This window comes from Tachypleus tridentatus, chromosome 9 (assembly GCF_004210375.1).
Source record: "Tachypleus tridentatus isolate NWPU-2018 chromosome 9, ASM421037v1, whole genome shotgun sequence".
NCBI classification, from domain to species: domain Eukaryota; kingdom Metazoa; phylum Arthropoda; class Merostomata; order Xiphosura; family Limulidae; genus Tachypleus; species Tachypleus tridentatus.
The window spans coordinates 47,507,572-47,527,461 of NC_134833.1; the positions used below are offsets into that span (position 1 = coordinate 47,507,572).

A 19,890-nucleotide genomic window follows, 5' to 3' on the forward strand; every position below is an offset into this window, starting at 1 on the left:
TTTTGCTTATGCTGTATGGAAATCAAATCGGGAATTAAGTTACTATGTTTGATAATTAATTTTAACTCTTCTCATATCTCCTAACTCCTGTATTAATCCTGTCTTCACCTTATTGAATATTAAAACGAAGTTAAAATGGTAAAATTATCTCATGTTGAATGGAATATTAAATACTTTCTAAACTATTTTTTACATAATGTTGATGTTTTGTAATATTTTCTTTAAGTTTTACTTATTAATTAAATAAAAATCAATATTATAAAAACAAAATTCATCAGTGAGACATACAAATTTCCACAAGTTTTGTCTGAATGCAGTCTATTGTTATATTCGAAGGTAAATATATTACTGTGGGGATTCATTTTGAATTAGTATGTGATGTGAAATTGGAGAGAAAAAATATTTTTTGATATATATATTTTTAATTTTTTAATATGTTGTTTATTATCATTAATAGTTGTTTCAAATGCAATAACCTTTATCACAACTTTTAGTTTTTTATATACATGTGAACTGATATCTCTGCTGTTGATACTAAACTTGCCATTTTTTTAATTTTAAAATTTAGAATACTAACTTGTCTTTGTTTAGTATTGTGGTCTTTCATTGTAATATAATTTTTTATCATTTTAATTTATCATTAATATTTGTTTCAAATACAATAACCTTTATCACAACTTTTAGTTTTTTATCTACATGTGAACTGATATCTCTGCTGTTGATACTAAACTTGCCATTTTTTTTAATCTTAAAATTTAGAATACTAACTTGTCTTTGTTTAGTATTGTGGTTTTTCATTGTAATATATTTTTTTTCTTCAGTGTAAGTCATTCTTTGAGCTTTATTTCTTTCTTAGTAAATTTGAAGTTGTTATTTTGTTGTTTTTTTTACAAGAAGTAGGCTACTTGTTATTATAATATCGGGTAAAAATTTATGAATTCTGATGCTTTTTATTTTAACTTATTTTCTTTGAAATCTTTTACAAAGTTAAACTTACCTGTAAATTTAATCTACTACTTTTGGTTTTGCATATCATTCATAATTCACACTAATTATTATTAACTCTGAACTTTATTGAAGATTTCAACAACTCTTTTGGTATAAGTTATCACATAATTGATGAATGTTGTATGATTTTCTGTGCTGTGATGTATCTTTATGATTTAAAATTTATTTGACATATTCTTTTGTAGAAGTTGCTGTATGTTAAATATAAGTACTTACAAGAATCTGGAAGAAGTTCACAGGATCATAGTGGTTATATTAAATTACATATTTCTTTACTAACTGTTACAGCCATTTCTGTAACAGATCTTATGTTGAACTTCTGTTTGGTTTTCATTTATAACTTTAATATATTACTTTAATGTTTCTGTTAAAACATATTTTGATGTTGGACAAACTCATGTTTTATCTTATGTCATGCTTTTATAAATCATGGAATACAATTTTTATGGATGTACTTTAAGCTCATACACATATGAAAGTTTATATACTCAAACTTTACAGATTACAATTACATGATACTATCTAAAACTAAAATACCTCACATTATATGTAAAATATTTCCCTGTATTTAAACTTACTGACCATCTATGATATATTTTTCCATAAATTTCTGTTTCAGAAAAACAGTAATGTCAAAGATTTTCTGGATCATACCATACACATTATAACATGAAGAAAGAGTCACCCAAACCACACAAAACATTATCTATCTTATATGGTTTTAAAAAAATGTAACCATCAGAGTATTGAACAAATGTGGTTGACCTTGAGAAACACTATAAACAACTAATTATTCTGTCAATGATATGAGTGTTTTAAGTATTGAAATAGGATTCTTATTGAAAGCAGATTGGATTGCCATTCTTAATACTGTTAACATTTATGGCATTAACTCTGATTTTGGCATCACTGACTTCCATTCTTTTAATTTGTCAGTTTTTATCTTTATTTTCATCTGTGATACTGAATATAAAAGCTATACAATGATATCTGACTTACTTTTTATGTAATCATTTTTATTTTACATTGTCTTTTATTTTGCCTTTCTAATATGTCTGTTGTTATTGAACATATAAAATAAACAATTAAATAATAATAATAAAATGTATGAGGGGGAAAAACTAATATTGCTACTTTAGTCACATTTTTTAATCTTGTTTTAAACATTCAAATTATTATTTATTTCCCATGACACAGATCCAGTTCTTGAAAGTAGTAAAGTTGTAGTTTTTGAAGTGCATCATTTAAAATATATTTAGTACACTTTAGAAATGCTATTTATCTCTCTGAACCATCTACAGCTCTTATCTTATGCCCTCTGCTATAAAATTTCCTGCTCATGCCATTTAAAGTGTGTCAAGGTGTCTTAAATCAGTCTCTGATGTAATCATCATTAGATTATATGTCTCAGAAAGAAGAGAGGATGATGCATGTTCTATGTACATTAATCCCCACAAGCCTCAAAATGATGTCACTCCTATCATAACTAGTACCCTCTTTACATTTGCATTCAGTCAGTTTTTGATTGGTATTAGTGCTTTACAGACGTGCTGGTTTGTCTGTTTTTCTTTATACCAAAGACTTGGTTTTCTTTACTATTTGTATAAATTTTTGCTTTGTGAAAGGTTGCTTTTTCCAAATTTTCTTCCTTTATCAGGTGCCTTTTTAACTAGCTTATTGTGGATTTTACTCTGTGGCATATGGTGCCTAACCACGAACATATAGTTTTTTAATAATTTGCACTGTCAGTCCTGTAACCATACTTAATATCAGTTACATTTAGTCATTTCTACCAAGAAGCTGGTGTATAATTCTAGATGCTGCCAGGTGTTGGTTGCGTGTCATTCTATTGTCATCTGTGCCTAAAAAAATTACAATTTAGGATTGGGTTATGCACACTGTAATGATGGGATGTTCTGTGGGACTACTAGTAGTTTTCTCTCATGGTTTTTTTGCATTACAGATATATTCCTTCTAAACCACACACTCATGGAATAATGTGAGTAAAGTAGACCTAGATTGTTTTCTCTTTGATGCTCCATGTCGTTAGACTCCTCCTACTGTGGACCTGATAGAATATTGAAAATCTGCACCAGTAGAGGCAATGCTAATGGAGTAAAGCTATTTTATGAGTGAAAGTAACTATCAGAAAGACATTTTCAGTGCCCCCAGTGGTACAGAGGTGGTGTGTCTGCAGACTCACACCTCTAAAACCTGGGTTTTGATGCTTGTGGTGGGCATAGCACAGGTAGCCCTTTGTATAGCTTTAAATTTAAATTTAAACAAGCAAACAAACATTTTCAGTGTAGGAAAATGCTAACTGTTGGGGAGTTTTTTATTCTTCTTGAAGTCGTGACATACAAATTGTGTGTGGCTCTTTGTCTTGGCTTTGTACTTGTCACTAACCAATTATTTGACTGCATCTTCCCAGTACTTCTGTTTTGGTTAGAGCTGGGTGATTAGTGGGATTTACTAACTGATCAATTGATTAAATTTTGTATGCCCCCAACTAGGACTTCTATACAAACCAAAAAAAAAAAGTGTCTATGTGTTATTTTCACAACTTATTTTGTTAGTATTTTATTTTTGCAGATGTTTTCACAAAGTCATGATGCTTTGTGAATAAATCACTAATGTCAGCTAAACATTGCCACTACATGGTCACCATTATGTTGTTTTTTTTAAATATGTAGTGATCTTGAACTAACCAAAAGTAAATGAAATGATGGAGATGTATTTAACTTTTACTATCACCATTCACCAATAAGGTTAATATTTCTTTTGCTAAAAAAATAAAATAATGATTGTGTTTTCTTTGACTAACATAAACATAAAAGTAATACTCAATAAAGATTTAATTCATCAAAAAATTTTGTTCTCATCTACTGTACTAACCATGTTGTCAGACAGCAAACTTAAGTAACTTATTTGATAAATATAATGAAAATAACCATGTTTACAAAAATTACAACTCAATAAAATTAGTGTATATAACATCAAAGTAAACACAGTATAGTTTTAAATAACCAGACATCACTGTGGTACCTTTATTAAAGTTTAATAAATCTCTTATTAGGTGACATCTTTCTTTGTGTTGTATATATCTTGCTCTGTCGAGGTGAACAGCTTGAACCTGAGGATCATAAAACCTTCTCCATACATTGCACATTTGTTATTGTGTTAAACTTGTAATAATGTTTGATTTTGTTATCCATTCAACCAATCTAAAAAAGCTTACCTTATCCTAAGTTACCTGGCATTTTCTCAATAAAAAAAAAACTGTGTAGCTTTCAAACACAAATACTTTCACAGTGCACAAATGAAAGGAATAGAAATGGCAGAAACTATAAAAAAAATTAAAGCTATATATTTACATGATAGTTTAATTCTTTCTCTATCCACAGTATATATTCATATTTAAACTTTCTTTAAACCACTTGTGCCATAAGAAGATTTCAACAGTTTCCAGATCTGTATGAAAACTAAGGGAAACTTATAGATCAATATATAGATAACATATTCTACAGGGATGATAGATAAAAATAAAGGTTTTTATTTGGGGGGAGGGTTCTAAAAAAAATACATTTCTTTACAGGTAAGAACTATTTGCAGCCATGTAAAACTAGTTACATTAAATTAATAAAATATTCTAAACACTGTTTGGGTTAAATGTAGACATTATGTGTTTCAAACATTTTATCACATGACAAAAAATATCAAGAGCCTATTGATTAAAATGTTATAAACATAACGTACAGATAATGTAAAAGAAAAGAAGCATAGTTTGACACTAATGAATAAAGTTATGCAAATTATAAATTATAACACAACACAAATAACAGATTTTACAATTTACACATTATCCTTTAAGAAACAGTGAAAGACATATTCAGTCGGTCATCTAGGGCAACAACATTCTGCATAATATATCCTTTTCCAGACAATGTAGTGTCATTTTACATATTTATAAGTTTGTTTATAATATTTTTGGAGCCTTACGGAATTGTACCTATAACCACATAGTTATTCTAATGATTTGTCATGAATAATCATAAATAATTTTTATGTTCTTAGCCAAAGTAAAAACCTAGTATTTTTAATATTCTGTAAGTGATCTAAATTTGAAGTAACACAATGTAAACATTATTTTTAAATTAAGAAATTTGATAATCATAACTGTATCTTACAAAATTTCAAATCCATTAGAGAACAAATAAGGATATATGGAACATTTTTGATATTGTGTTACATAAAAATGTTTGGTAATTTAAACTGGTATCTGTTTAGGATCACAGTGATTTTATTTTTTGTGTTTGATTAAAATTTAATGAATATATCAAGGGATTTTGGGAAAATGTGAATTCAGCATGGATACATTTTGGAATATTGTAGGATGAGTATTTATTGATAGTTGATACAGTTTTGCTAATTTCTTATGTGGCTAAATTCAGTTATGGAACACTTAATATGTGTAGGATGTGGACATTATTGGTAAATAACAGCTTTCGCTATATTTAGGTAACAATCACTGTTCATGGTTGGTAAATCTCTTCTGCTGAGTGTGGCTTTTTTTTTGATATTCATTAACAATAGACATTTTATACCATAATATTTATAGTCAACAGAAAGCCAAGGTTGTAATATATCTAATGATATATTTTATTGTATTCTATACAGAGGACTGTCTACTTTGCTTCAAGTTCAAACTTTATTCCCACCTGAAATACATCAATGAATTCAGCTAAATTTTTAATGGATTTTATTGCATAATTAAAAAGCCAGAAATTTGTGACAGTTATAGGATATTATGTGCCTTTTCATATATTATTATGTTTTCTTTGGTGTATTTTTTTAAAAAACTGAAATGTTATTTTGTGCAGCAGTACCATTAGTATAAAAAAGTATTGTGTATCATGTTTACTCTTTATTTAGTGTTATAAGTGTAACTAAAATGTAAAATTGAGATACTTATCAGTTTAGATTAGAAAAGATAATGGAAATTCATGATGATAATAAAAAAGTTCTCATGAGATAGGCTGCTTATGTGTTACGTAACTTGATGCTTTAATGTGAGCTGCACAATAGCTAAGAAATTTGTAGTTGATGTTGTAGGATAATTAGTTAGAGATGAAAAAATGATAAAAGTAAGTGAAAATAAATCTATATTGTTATAAGCTTTAAGTTATTTTGGATAAATAGTTACAATTTGCAGCCTTTCCAGAAAGAAGAAAAGAGTAAGTTAGGATTCCTTCTTAGTTTTTATGATGATTACATGCGATTAAATTGACCAGCTTCTTATAGATTTGTCGTATGGTAAATAACAGATACAATATAAAGTCTGTCTAAAAGAAAACATTTGATATTTATTTTGGACATTTTAAGAGTGATGCAAATGAAAGTTTAAATTTTTGAGGTAAAGAAAAGTATTTTAATTGTATCATGAAAATCACTTTACACTTAGAGCAGTCAACATCTTTGTTTTAATACAATTAAGGGACAATATTGTGATAAAAGTACTTGATTAAAAATACTGAACTGTTGTAAACAAAATACTTAATCTTTACTTAAAGCTTGACAGACTTTGTTAAGATACATTACGTACTTTCAGAGATACAGTGAGAATATTAACATTGTATTTTCTGTTTCTAATTATGTTTGTATATTTTTTATTATTGGATTATGCAGTACGGTACTGGAATATTTGTTCTTCACTAATTTGATTATATTACTCTTCTTAAACTCTGCTTTATAATTCTTTGATTTATTTTTTTTCACTTGATATTCCTTTTATCAATCTATTTCTCATTGTCTAATTGAAACTTGTATATTTATTATAGTCAGAATCCCTCACCGTATTTCTTGATTCATGGTTGTCTACAAATGCTTCATTTTTATGATGCAATCAAATGGTAGCTTGCAGTTTACTTCTTGAATTTAAATGGATGTACCTTATAACTTTTTTTTTTTTTAAACATATATACTATGCCTTGGTCTGCTGACATTAAATTTGTCCATCTTCCTTGCTGCTTATGAATCTTAAGTTCTTTCTTCATTTTAATATATTGCTTCTAGAATTTTTCATTTTTTTGGTTTAGTAAATTATTTTATCATGCTTCTGTTTATGGCATTTACTAGAATTGTTGTAAAATCTTGGAGCAGTGATTATGGAACCTTGTACAGATTTTTGCTTTATCCTATTTTTAGTGTATTTAAGTCTTTTTTTTTTTTGGAAAAACCTTCATTGACCTTGTAGCTGGTGGCTTTTGAACTCCAGTTTTACTGAATTTTAGGTGAATATTTAATTTTTACCTTTAACTGTCCCCACTTTTTTTTATTTAACTGCAACTTTGTTGGCACAATATCATTAAGTTTACATCATTATTGATATGATCATTAATCACATCTGTGGTAACTCACTTATGTAGAAACTACTGACTTTACTAAGGTAGGTCTATTTGAGAGTTTCTGACTGTTGAAATACTATGTTTTCAAGACTCAGTAAGTAACATACAACACTGTTTACTGCCATCCTTAGAACTCTTTCAAGACACCAGAAGATAGGATATTTGGTTTTATTTTTAGATTTGATAAATCCTTACCTTGGACAACAGCTAACTTCTAAAGAAATGTACATTGGCACACTTTGTTCTTTATATACATGTCCATTCAGAGAAGTGGTTATTACTTTTCATGTTTACAGTTAATAATGCTCTTTCATTTGGCCATTTATATCCAAAGAAGTTGTTCCTTTGAAATTGGGGCAAACATAGAATTTGTAGAAAGAACTCCATAGAGATTTACTTTATTCTCAAAACCAAACCTTTTTTTTTATCACTCGAATAATACATGACATATTACATCCTGTGGTATTAATTTTTATTATGTCTGTTTCATATGAACAGTAGTAACAAGCACCTCTACATTCTTCAGCCCAATTTTCAAGTATATGCTGGGATGATGAGTATACAGTGATAGTCATATTCTTCTATGTGACTTTAATTTACATATCTTAAAATGTAAATGGAAGCTCTTTCATTAAAAATATAAAAGTGTAACAAGTTTTACTTGATAAGTGGGTTATTAATTTTAAGAGCAAGAAATGTATATAACTAAAGCTGAAGATGAGTGAGTTAAATAAAGGCTATTTGACAAATAATTAATCTCTTCAAATTTTCATAAGAAGGAAAATTTTCTGGTAATTGACCTTGAAAATAAGGAGGTTTATGCCTTGCATAATTAGCCAAATTAATATCTAAGAAAGTAATAATAGCAGGAAGTATTTTTTGGATTTCACTTTAGGATTAAATGTTAATTTGTGTTTTTTTTTTTCCTGATAATTTATATGTTATTTCTTTTTGTAGTGTCCAGTATTGGATTTGAATACAAAAGTTGAGTTCATAGGGCTGTATCAGACAATGTCACATAAGGGAGGAATTACAGTCAGGGTAAGTCAAACTCTGTAAGAATGTTTCTCAAAAGTGATATATATTGGATATCTAGGAAATAAAATATTTTTGTGTGATATTGTTATATGTTATTAACCTTTTGTCATCTCCACCCATACATATATGCATGGTAGAGATCATCTCCATCAATATATTTATGCATGATACATGTCATCTTCACTCGTATACTTATGTGTGCTAGACATGACCTTCACCCACACATAAATATATATATTTCAGATGTTTTGCATGCTACTTAAAGTGCTTCATGCCTAGTTTGTTATGGTTGAAACATTGCTATAGTAATGGTAAATCCCTGAGGGGTTAAGCTACTGTCTCTGCCTTAGTTATGTTTTAATAGTAAGTTAATGTCAATAAAGAACCAGTGTACATAAATGAGTAATGCATATTATTATCATTATTAAATGTTTAGGTATTTCATTTTGTATTGATGCCTGTGAATTTCTTAAGTGTATTAAAATTTAATATGCAGTCATAAAAAATATTAACAAAATTATTCATCCAAGTAAATAACAAACATCAGTCTGAGAGCTTTATTTACACTCTTCAACTTTTATATACCAAGAGGTCTCCGAGATATTGTCCTAGTATAAAGCCACATATAACTTTAGGAAAAAGTTGCATGATATCTTAATAAATGTCTCATATTTTTTGTCATAAGTTTAACAAAATGTTATTCAGTTTTTCCCAACGTTTTTGACACTTTATATCAAGACCTTTTGGTATATAAAAAGTTAATATCTTAATGTTGAACAGAATAATATGTTTGAAATTCTCCTTTGGTTTTGAGGTTAGTGGTGTCTACCTGGGGATAAAAAATGCCCAAAACATTTGTTTATTTTGCAATAAATCAATGTCAAGCACCTTTTAAACTCAAATTAGTTAATCTGATAGATCAGAAATGTTCTTAAGTTCATCCTTCAGCAACAAGAAAAACAAAAAAAAACAAACAAACTGTATACCACATAATGCATTTAGTAATCAAAAGCTATGGGACTGACCACTTGACCTTATGTCTTGTATATAGCTTTAATAGTACTTCTCTTGAGAATTTCTACTGCTAAGCATTTCTCATTTTTTTCTATGACCAGATAAGATAAAGCAATAAATTGCCACTTGTGTCATGGGACTGTTTACATAACACTGTAATATGATACTTTCAAAAGAAATGAAGCATGTGTAAAGAGGCAGCACACTGACTTTAGCTATTTCTTTACACTTTGTTAGAAGACACAGTCATATTGTTACCATACAAATACATTCCACTAGAACAATATTTCTTGCCACTGACTATTTACCTAGAAGTAAGTAATTATTTATAATGCATTTGGAAAATCTGTTCAGTAGTTTAGGTATATAATTGTTGACCAAAATACATTGTAGCTGTTTCTGTATTTTGGCATGAGATACTCGTCACAGAATATATATACTTGTAGAGAACTAATAAACCAAGCAGAGGAAGGGATGCTAAGGTTACAAAACCTCAGTTAATTGTAGCCTAAAACAAGTTTATAGGAAGAGTAAACCTAATGACCAACATTTAAGTCACTATTTTACTGGTTGAAGAACAATAAAATAATACAAAAACTGTTATTTTGACTTTTGGACTTGACAGTTGTAAATGCATACATTTTGTAGAAACAACAACCCAATCAGCTCTCATTATCTCAGAAAGCCTTCAGAATGGACTTGGTTCCAGCTCTGAATAAGCCTCTACTTCAAAGCAGACCAAGTCCTTCTCGTATACTACTTTCAAGTACTCTGCAGGATTAATCATCTACGAGACTCACTCTTGATTGGCATTTCTCACCGATTATTGATAGAAGTTGCTGGAGGAGATGAATACTGTGCCTCCTGTAAAATTAAGTAACAACCAAATGTAAACTAAGTATTGAATACATTTGTATTAAACATTTTGAAGAATATTACATAAGTGTTACTCTTCAAAGAAGTTAATTGTTTATCTATGTCTGCTTTCTTCCTTTATTTACATTTTCTTTCTTCTAAATATTTTAATGTTTGTATTTCAAAGTACACCAGTGGTTACTTTTTACATTAAATTTTGACTGAAACATTCTGTAAAATGTTCTTTTATTATTTGTACAGTGATGATGCTCCCTTTCATGTGTCAAAATCAGTTTACAATGTCTAAAATGTTTGTAGTAAAATACCTACTTAAATTTGCACTTATTGATACAGTTTTTCTTACGCACAACATTAGGTGTGTTTTATTTTTATGTACATTTTGTTGTGTTAGAATGTATATAACTTTCAATTGTTTCATGCACTTTGTATATGCATTATTCATTTCAGAAGTATGTACAACTTGTGCATAACTTTATTTTGCAGACATTTGTAGAATATTGTATCTTTTAAAAATGTTATAAACAAACCTTTTCTATAGGTTGTTCAGTTTCTAGTGTTGCATAATTTACTTTTATTTTATCTCAATTCAGACAATTTAGAGGAATAATACAAATTCAGCAGCCATAGCTATATGGACCTACAAAGTCAAAGTAGAAATCTCTGACTATAACACCAGTATTTTGTGAAATATAGGGAAATTTTGGCTACCAAAAATATATTATATATTTATTATGTATTCACAAATAATTTGAAATTTATTCTTTTTAAAATCTAAATGAATAAAGAAAATATACTTCAAAGGACAAAGATTTTGAATACTTATGGTAGTGACGAGACTTTGTGCTTGAGCATCACATGTGCTTAATTTCATTCATTCTTCCAAATGGAGGACGTAGAACTATTAATATTTCTACATTTCATATATAGGCATAATGATAAAGATATCAACTTTATTAGTGCACACAAAACATCTGTAATGTATTTTGGTATCTAAACAAGCTATATATGAGTTTAAAAAAATTTCATTCCTCTTCAGAGCAACAATTTAGTCATCACACTTCAACAGTTTTGGTTAAATAATGATTTTTTTTTCCTTCAAATTGCTTACAAATGGCTATAAGATTTGCCTACACAAGTAACTGCTCTTTTTATTGTTATGAACTCTTAGAAAAATAAAAGTAGGTGGGATTAGGCAAGAGGTTTTGAAAGAATTGAAGTAGTTGGAGGAGTGAAACTACGTGATTGGTAAAATATACTTGTATTTCAACAAATCAAAGATGTAGGAGGTTTTAATATTTTAGTTTTAACTTATGTTAAAACTTTATGTTTTTCTTGATATTTACTTTTAAATTGAGAAATTCAAACACGTAAAATATTAAAATTTAAAATGTAACCTTCGTTTTGATGTGAATTCCTTTGATATAAGTAATAGCAACAGTATGTTTATAAATTTCAAAAATATCTCCCTAAAATGTCTTGAATGCTTCCTTTGATCTGCTCACAGAGAAAGGGTTAATTAGAAAATTCTAAGTTTAGTATCAGAAGTAACTACTAGTGAGAATGTTATTCCAGGAAGAAAGAAGAAATTTCACACAGCTTTAATATGTTTATTTCTTTATTTATTAACCTCATATGCACAAAAGTTTAAATGTCCATGGCATGATCTTTCATAGAATGCCAGTCAACATGGTATTATGTATTTGCTGTCAAAGTTACAAATCATTCAGATGGTTAGTGTATTTGAATCACAATCTGAGGGTTGTAGGTTCAAATCCCCATCCCACCAAACATGCTCACCCATTTAGCCATGGGGTGTTATAATGTACCATTCAATCCCACTATTCATTGGTAAATTAGTAGCTCAAGAGTTAATGATGGATGGTGATTACTAGCTGCCTTCCTTCTAGTCTTTCAATGCTAAATTAGGGATGACAAGTGCGGATAACCCTTGTATGGCTTCTTTGTGGAAATTAAAGATCAAACAGACATTTTACTCTACATTGCTGATTTAGTGATAGTTCATGATAGAGGAGGAAGGCAAATATTTGATATGATATACATAGATACTGAAAAAACTTCAAATATGTGATTTGGTGGTTCTGGAGGTTAAGTAACATATAAACTGTGTGATGAATAAAAATACTTTTATTCCTGACATGAACATTACCTTGTACTCTGACTTATCAGAAGTTGAGTCATATTGATTCCAATTCACAGACATGTTTTGAGTACAAATATTTTTAAAACACATCTGATTATTTTTCATAACAAATTTATACATCTTCTTTACTTGTTTTTTGACCATTTCATTGCTTTTCAGCACCAGCTGTAAGAAGTGATGAACAACGCTTGTTTTATATGTTAGATTTATAAATATATTTCCGAGCTAAATGTGTGCCGTTATTAATTTCTAACACCTAAAGCTACTGCATAAACTCTGTTTGCTTATGGAACTACAGATGTATGTATACCTGCATAAAATATATTGCTGGCTTTTGCTCTTACTATAAGTTAGTTTATATTGTGTTGTTTGTTTTGTAGTTCAGTAAGAAATAATTAACATGCGTTTTTGCAGAGAGAAGACTTTGGTACTCCTCAATTTTATATTGTAATTGTTGTCAGACCCACTGACTATCAGTGTGAAGGACAGGCTAGAATTCAGCCAGGTAAGGTACTTTTCAGTACATGCATCTAGTGTGTTAAAACCTAGAGTGGATTCAATTTTCATGTTCTTGTATTCCGTAGGGTTAATTCAGCTACCATAATACATGAATGAACAGATTAGTTTGTGAGAATTTCCACCAATTTTGTTTTTACTCCTCTACAAAGCATAAATAGATAATGGGGGGAGAGACAATTCCACAAACATCTTTATTTATAGTAGTTGAATTTAAATGTTGTAATTAGTCTCTATTTTTGTGAAATGGTGTCCAGTTTGTAATATGAATTCTCATTTTCAAACAATCTTAATCGTTTTATGGACATATTTTGACGGTTCAATGCATTTTTATTGTTTGACTGCTTAGAAAGGATTTGATCTTGTTTCTTTTAATTTTCATTGATTTTTGAAGAAGTTTTTCAATTATGTAAATTTTCTAGGACTTTTTATTTTTTGTTTTGTTACTGCTTTAAATAGTTGTCACTGACAGTTGTTATTACAGTAACTTAACATTTGAAACATGTAAAATAAAGGTTGTTCTTTGTAAGGTTTTTATTATTTGGCTGCAGGTTGTTTTACTGTAGGTGCGTATGACTTGTTGGCAGTGAATTCAAACAGTAAATTAACAGCATGTGATCTATTTGTTTTGAAATAATATATTCAAAACAAGTGAAACGTGTGTACAAAATTTCCTTTCACTACAGGTTATCACAGTTGTATCTTAAATTCTAAATAATTCTCCCCTTCTTGTCATAAGTCCACAAATACTGGCTCAGTTACTTTAGAACCCAATGGAAAAGACAAATAATTTTTTGTCTCTTCTGTTTCTTACTATACAATCCATAATAAATTCACCTATGTTACTCCACTGTATCCAGAATTACTGGCTTTCAATAAAGATAAAATTTTAGTGCGCCAAAGTTGTAAGCAAGTCAGTTTTTTTGTAATTCTTGATCAGAAGGTTTCATCTTGCATATATAATAATCCTGTTATTTCTTATGTATGTAATAAGCCTTGAACCAATTTGTCACATGTAGGTTAGCAGTAAGTTTATGGATTTATAATGTTAAAATATGGGATTTAATTTACTGTGATAGACATTGTGAAGATAGCCCATTGTGTAACTTTACACTAAAAACTTGGCCAAACAAAAGATAAATATTTTAAAATTTCTTTATGATGAATTCTTTGGCTCAGTGAAACGTTTCAGCTACATAGGTCAATAATGCATAATATGAACATGATTTATCAGTTTTGGACTCAGAGGATTATGGTTAACAGTTTGAGGCTGTCCTATATCTTGTTTCCATATATTGTTAAAATATTTTGGTTAGAATTCTACAATGAATAATTGAATTTGATATTTGTAAATAAAGCTTGTTAAAATAGTTTCTAGATCCATATAATTGAATAGTTGCTTTCTATTCATTATAACTTTTCCTTTTTTACTTGCAAAGGATAATCAGGAGTCACTTAAACATTTGAGTGGGTGTGCCCTTGCTTTTAATAATTCTAAATTACAAATGTAAGATTACTGTAAAATACTTGATTTGTTAAAGCTGATATTTGTTTAAAATGATATCATGAAAAAAATGTTATTAATTCTTACCCTAAAAATCTGATTTCTAAATAACAAAAAAATTAAAATAAAATCAGTTTATTTGCACTATATAGTTTACATTGTAAGAGTTGTCATTCTTGAAAATTGATGATATGTATATATAGTGCTCAGACCACTACTTTGTCTTCCATATCTTGGTCAGCCTGGTAAACCTTGGCATTTGGCTTTTTTTTTCACTGGCTATGGCAAGTATAAGCTAGTTACAGACCTGCCAACTCTTTTTATTTATGTGTAGTTTTTAACATCATTTTTTAAGTTTACACCTGTATGAATTGTTGTGTATTTTATGGTTTTATATCCAGTTATGGAATTTTTTTCACTGACTGTTATTTCCACAAATAACTTTCTGGTAACTATTCATCACAATCTGAACCTCACAAACACAGAAAATAGTATTTAAAAGATGTGCTGATGATTTTTTGAGATAAGTGGTTCTACGTTGTCTCCATTGGTTCAAAAAAAGAAAAGTTTGTTACAAGCACAAGTTTAGACACAAATATTCAAAAAGTTCAGTGATATTGTATTGTTCTCAAAGGATATGAATTATGCAAGATTTGCAATTTCCAGTTATAATTTCTCAATCACTCACAGAGATGAAAATGACATCAAAAACAGTTCAACACTACTAAATACCAGTAAAGTGTTTAAGGGCATCTGAAATTAATAAACTGGACTCATTTTTGTAAAACCCAATACCAATTCAGCATATGATGTGATTTGAATAAAATGTTTATTAATCTTCTTGGTTGAAAAACATAACGTTTGTTTGGCAGTTTTGGTCCATGCTTTAAAAATGTTTTCAGATTTGGAAATTGCTAAAAGATACATATGCTCTAAAATCAAAAGTTCTGTAATAACTGGAAAAATGGCCAATACTGCAACTGAGTAAATTGTGAGTAATGTTAAAACTGGGGATTTCAATTTGTTCACTGATGGCACTAATAATGTTGAGACTAAACTGTATCCTGTTGTAGTGACATAGTTCAATGACAACAAGAAAAGATAGATAATGTATGACTTTGTAATCCAAGTTTAATTGGAAAAATCAACTGGTGAGAATACTTCAGGGCCTCTTCAGGAAGAATGAACCTCAAATAAGAAAATTATGTATCATTGACAACACAAATGCAATGAAAAGGGAGAAAAGAAGGAGTTTGAGGTTATCTTCTGAAAATTAACCCTGAAATGGTGATTAGTGAATACCCATATCACCTCCTGCATTTAGCAGCAGAAAAAGCAACAAAAAACTGCATTGTCAATTTGAAGAAATACTTGTTGACATTTACTACTGTTTGGACAAGAGTACAAATTAGAAACCAAGAATATGTGATGAAGAGATTCAAGTTATCCTGAATTATGTGTGCAATAGTTGATTCTTTTGGAAAATGCTTACAGAAGTAATTGAGGAGTGGAGACCTTTGAATCAATAACTTGCACCTAAACACAATGAAAAAAAAAAAGTAAAACAAAAAAAGCTATGAGAGGTATCAGTGGAGAAAGAGTGAATTTTTAGAAAAATTCAGAGTAAAATTAAAAAAAAGGCTATCTGTCAATGTGTTTCCTGGTTCCTCTTAAGAAAATAGCAAATGAAATAAAATTGAAAAGGCAGGTGACAAGGTACAAGATACACCTGACACCAAATCACTAGGAAACTTATTTGCAAGAGGAAATACTTTACAAGCTACTTATATCAAGGAGATGTGTTGTATGTGCATTATTTCTGAACAGTTGTATTCAAATGTTTGACAAGTATAATTTGAAACTTAAGTATGAGGACCTTCCCATTGGTTACTTGTACAGATTCCTGTTTACTTTATTCATTAATTTATTAAGCAGACATGACACTACGTGCAGTTTTGAATAAGTCAAATATTTTGGACTTAAATTTCAAAAACAGACAACTTTAGTAAAAAAAAAAAAAAAGGACTTAGTAACTGGTTATGAATTAGAACTGTTCCTTACAAAATATGAAAATGGAAGCCAATTTTCTTACACCTTTATTGGGCACAACTTTCAAACATGCAAAAGTTGCAAAAGTATCTGTAAGAAAAAGTTGTTCTTTGGAATAAGTAGAATATTTTGTTGGAAATTTCAAACAATTTATTGCATAGGATGCACCTTGGGCCAGAACCGTGAACTGTCTTTAGCAGCAATTGATCACTTACCAGCCTGACACATTGACTGGCATAAATCTCAGCAAGCTACCAGACAAGTGTTGGTATAGAATTGGTGAGATGAAAGATGAGCTTATCAAAAACCATGTTTCTCTTAATAATTTACTGACAATTTCCTAAAGAAAGCCAAAAGTGCCACTTACAAGGCTTTTAATTAGGATGAAATTAATAAGTATTAAATAAAACATAATTAGTTGCAGTGGCATATTTAAACAAAGGCTAGAGGGGGCTCAGACCCAGGACTTATGGTATTAATAGGGGCCCATTGATAATTTTATACCATGTAAAATTACACGGGAAATAGGGCACATAAAAATTATTAGGCCTTAACTGTACACAACCTTAAATCTGCCACTGAATAATTTTGACACCACTTCTGTATACATTTTTTTGCCAATTTTCATTTGTCTCAGTAGAGTTTCTTGTTTTTTCAGAATTTAATTTTTACATGTCTTTGGCTGACCAATTATAACTCGTGGGTACTTAGAACTTCTGAAAAAGTGCCAGTATTACATCACACAAGCATATATTTTCTTGAAGAAAATCTGTTATATTTAACATTATTAAGTTATTTCTAGTCATCTTATTATATGCATATAACAAGAAAAACTGTAATTGATACTATTATTGATATTTACATCTTTCGTTTGTTACAGATTTCAATCAAAAGAGAGAAAAGGATGTGAAGATCACAGTCATTACTAAAATAACTAGTAAGTATCTTAAATATTAGAATTTGTTGTAATCCTTAAGGTGCTGTGATTTCCTTGAATCCTATCAGGAATTATCAGATATGTAAATTTAGTGATACTTAAGTTTGTTTTTTTTCTTTCAATCTGAGCATGCTGTTTTTTGATTTCTTGAAAAATTAATTCAAGCTTTGTTAACAAAAAGAATTCCATCCATCACTAATAATAATTACTTGTTCAAGCATAAGTAACTAGACTTACCTTTTTGCCATTTTACTTTCATTCTTGCCTGGTTATTATACAATTGTTAGGAATGATTAAAAAAGGTCCAACATTTGAAAAATAATACTAACCGTTGGCCTTCTTGTTTTATGCTTCTTTTACAATTACTTAAAGATTTGTTCATGATACAAGTCCAAGTGCAAATTGATTTTTATGTTAATATTAAAAGTACTTATTTTTATTTTAAAATTGTCAAATTTAATTTGTGTAGTCTCTAATATCTTCTAAATAAATTGGAAAGTTTTTTCAGTGAAAGTTTATTTTTTTTATTATTTTGTCTTTCATAACTTTATACAAGATTGGTCAATTTGAGTGACCTTGTAATTACCAGAAAAGAATTTGTTTAAAAATCTAAATTACCAGAATGATTTCAAATTTGTACATGAAAGTACATTTTTTTTAAACAGTTGAACACTTATAACAGTATACATCAATTTATACTTAAATTTTAGTGTCTTATTGCCCTTTGAATGTGTCTGACTAATATTCCCACCATATATGTTGTAAATCAAATGGCAAACATGCAGATCATATCATAGTATCAAATGATAAAAACATGCAAACTACTTGCAAGTTGTTTACAAGCATACCCAGTGTGAATTATTGTTATTGTTCTTTACCTTAAGTAACCTGAAAAGTTTCCATCTTAGTTACTTTTATAATAATAGATGAGAAACAGGAAATATAGTGCTTAATTGGCATTTTTTGCTCTTGACAACACTTAACCATGTTTTCTTTAGACTAATAGTACTACTACACTAAATAATTTTTAAGTACAAAATGCACCTAAGAGTATAAAATAATAACATGTGAACATAGATAATGTCCTATAACTGTCTTAATTAATTTGCTTTCTTACTTTGTGATAAGAGATTTCAAAATTTAGCTAAGGTCATTGATATTTTATTCCCATGGAAGGAAAGTTTATATTGGAAGCAAAATAGACAACTCTGTATTCAGATAACAATGTACAATAATGTATAATTTGATAGACAAAAACCTTAGTTTTTCTGTCGGTTGTAAGTAAAACAGTATTAAAGGTCAGAGAGAACTTTTGGCTATTTCTAAAATTGAGAATGTTATGGCAGCTGGACTTAGTGACTTACAATAGTAGTATGTTTTTTAGTTTATGGCTTTGTAATTAAATAATATTGATTGCTATAAAAATTATGCTTTGCATGAGCTATGACATTGTTACAATGAGTAATTTACATTAAATTTTATATTTCTCGGAAGGGTGATAAATATGTTAGGGAAAATGTCAAAATTTTCAATCTAAAGGAAATTTAGGATTTTTTAATATTGTTTCATAAAATTAAGAACTTAGAACTTACTATTAAAATTTAATTTATTAGCTGCATTTTCATGCTTTAGTTATTTGTGCATCATGATAACAAAGTAGTTTTACTTTGATTTTAAATGTAATTAACTAAAACCTTGTGATAAGTGCATAAGAAGATGTCCATGGCAAGAAGGTTAATTTTTGACAATATACTTGATATTTCAGTACAACCAGAACAACATACTATTAATTTAAAAACAAGGAGATGTAGTATTTCTAAATGAAAGTTAATTAACTACTGAGCTATGTTTTATAGGTGTACTGCAATACAGGGGATTTGATTGAGGTGATGATTTGTGAATAATATTCCACCTTTTGTTGATTGAGTCAGTATAAAATAAAACAGTAAGACTGGACTCAGTGTGTAAAATAAAAAGCACAGTCTTTATTACAGAAATAAAATGCATAGTTTATGTACTTGTTTAGTTACATGGGATGATTTCTATCATATCCTCATCACTTCTAAATTATCAGGTGCTTCACCTATATTCACAAATTAGTTAAGCTACATTGTAATTAATATATACAAAAAGAATGAATTAGGCATAGGTTATAGATAATAGATGAAATTTTAATATTATATAAGCATTAAGTTCTTAATTCTTATAAATATATATATTAAAAAAGGTCATCATTTTCTTCTAGTATGAGAATTTCTACATTTGTTCTCTAGGTTTTTGCCATTTATAATTTACTTACCAGCCCTATCTCAAGTACAGAGTTTAACACATATTACCTATTATAATTTATACACTACCAAGGCAAAGTATTGTTATTATCTTT

The 19,890-nt window shown here is 28.8% G+C and overlaps 1 protein-coding gene across 5 annotated transcripts in view; it reads left to right on the plus strand.

Moving 5' to 3' along the window:
- LOC143225198 (SID1 transmembrane family member 1-like) overlaps window positions 1-19,890 on the plus strand; it is a 201,657-nt gene that overhangs the window by 28,534 nt on the left and 153,233 nt on the right. For all 5 annotated transcript variants that reach the window (XM_076454195.1, XM_076454194.1, XM_076454192.1 and 2 more), the window contains 3 exons: window positions 8,370-8,453; window positions 12,916-13,006; window positions 17,451-17,507. In XM_076454195.1, coding sequence (XP_076310310.1) covers window positions 8,370-8,453; window positions 12,916-13,006; window positions 17,451-17,507 — 232 coding nt within the window. The remainder of the gene's footprint in view (window positions 1-8,369; window positions 8,454-12,915; window positions 13,007-17,450; window positions 17,508-19,890) is intronic.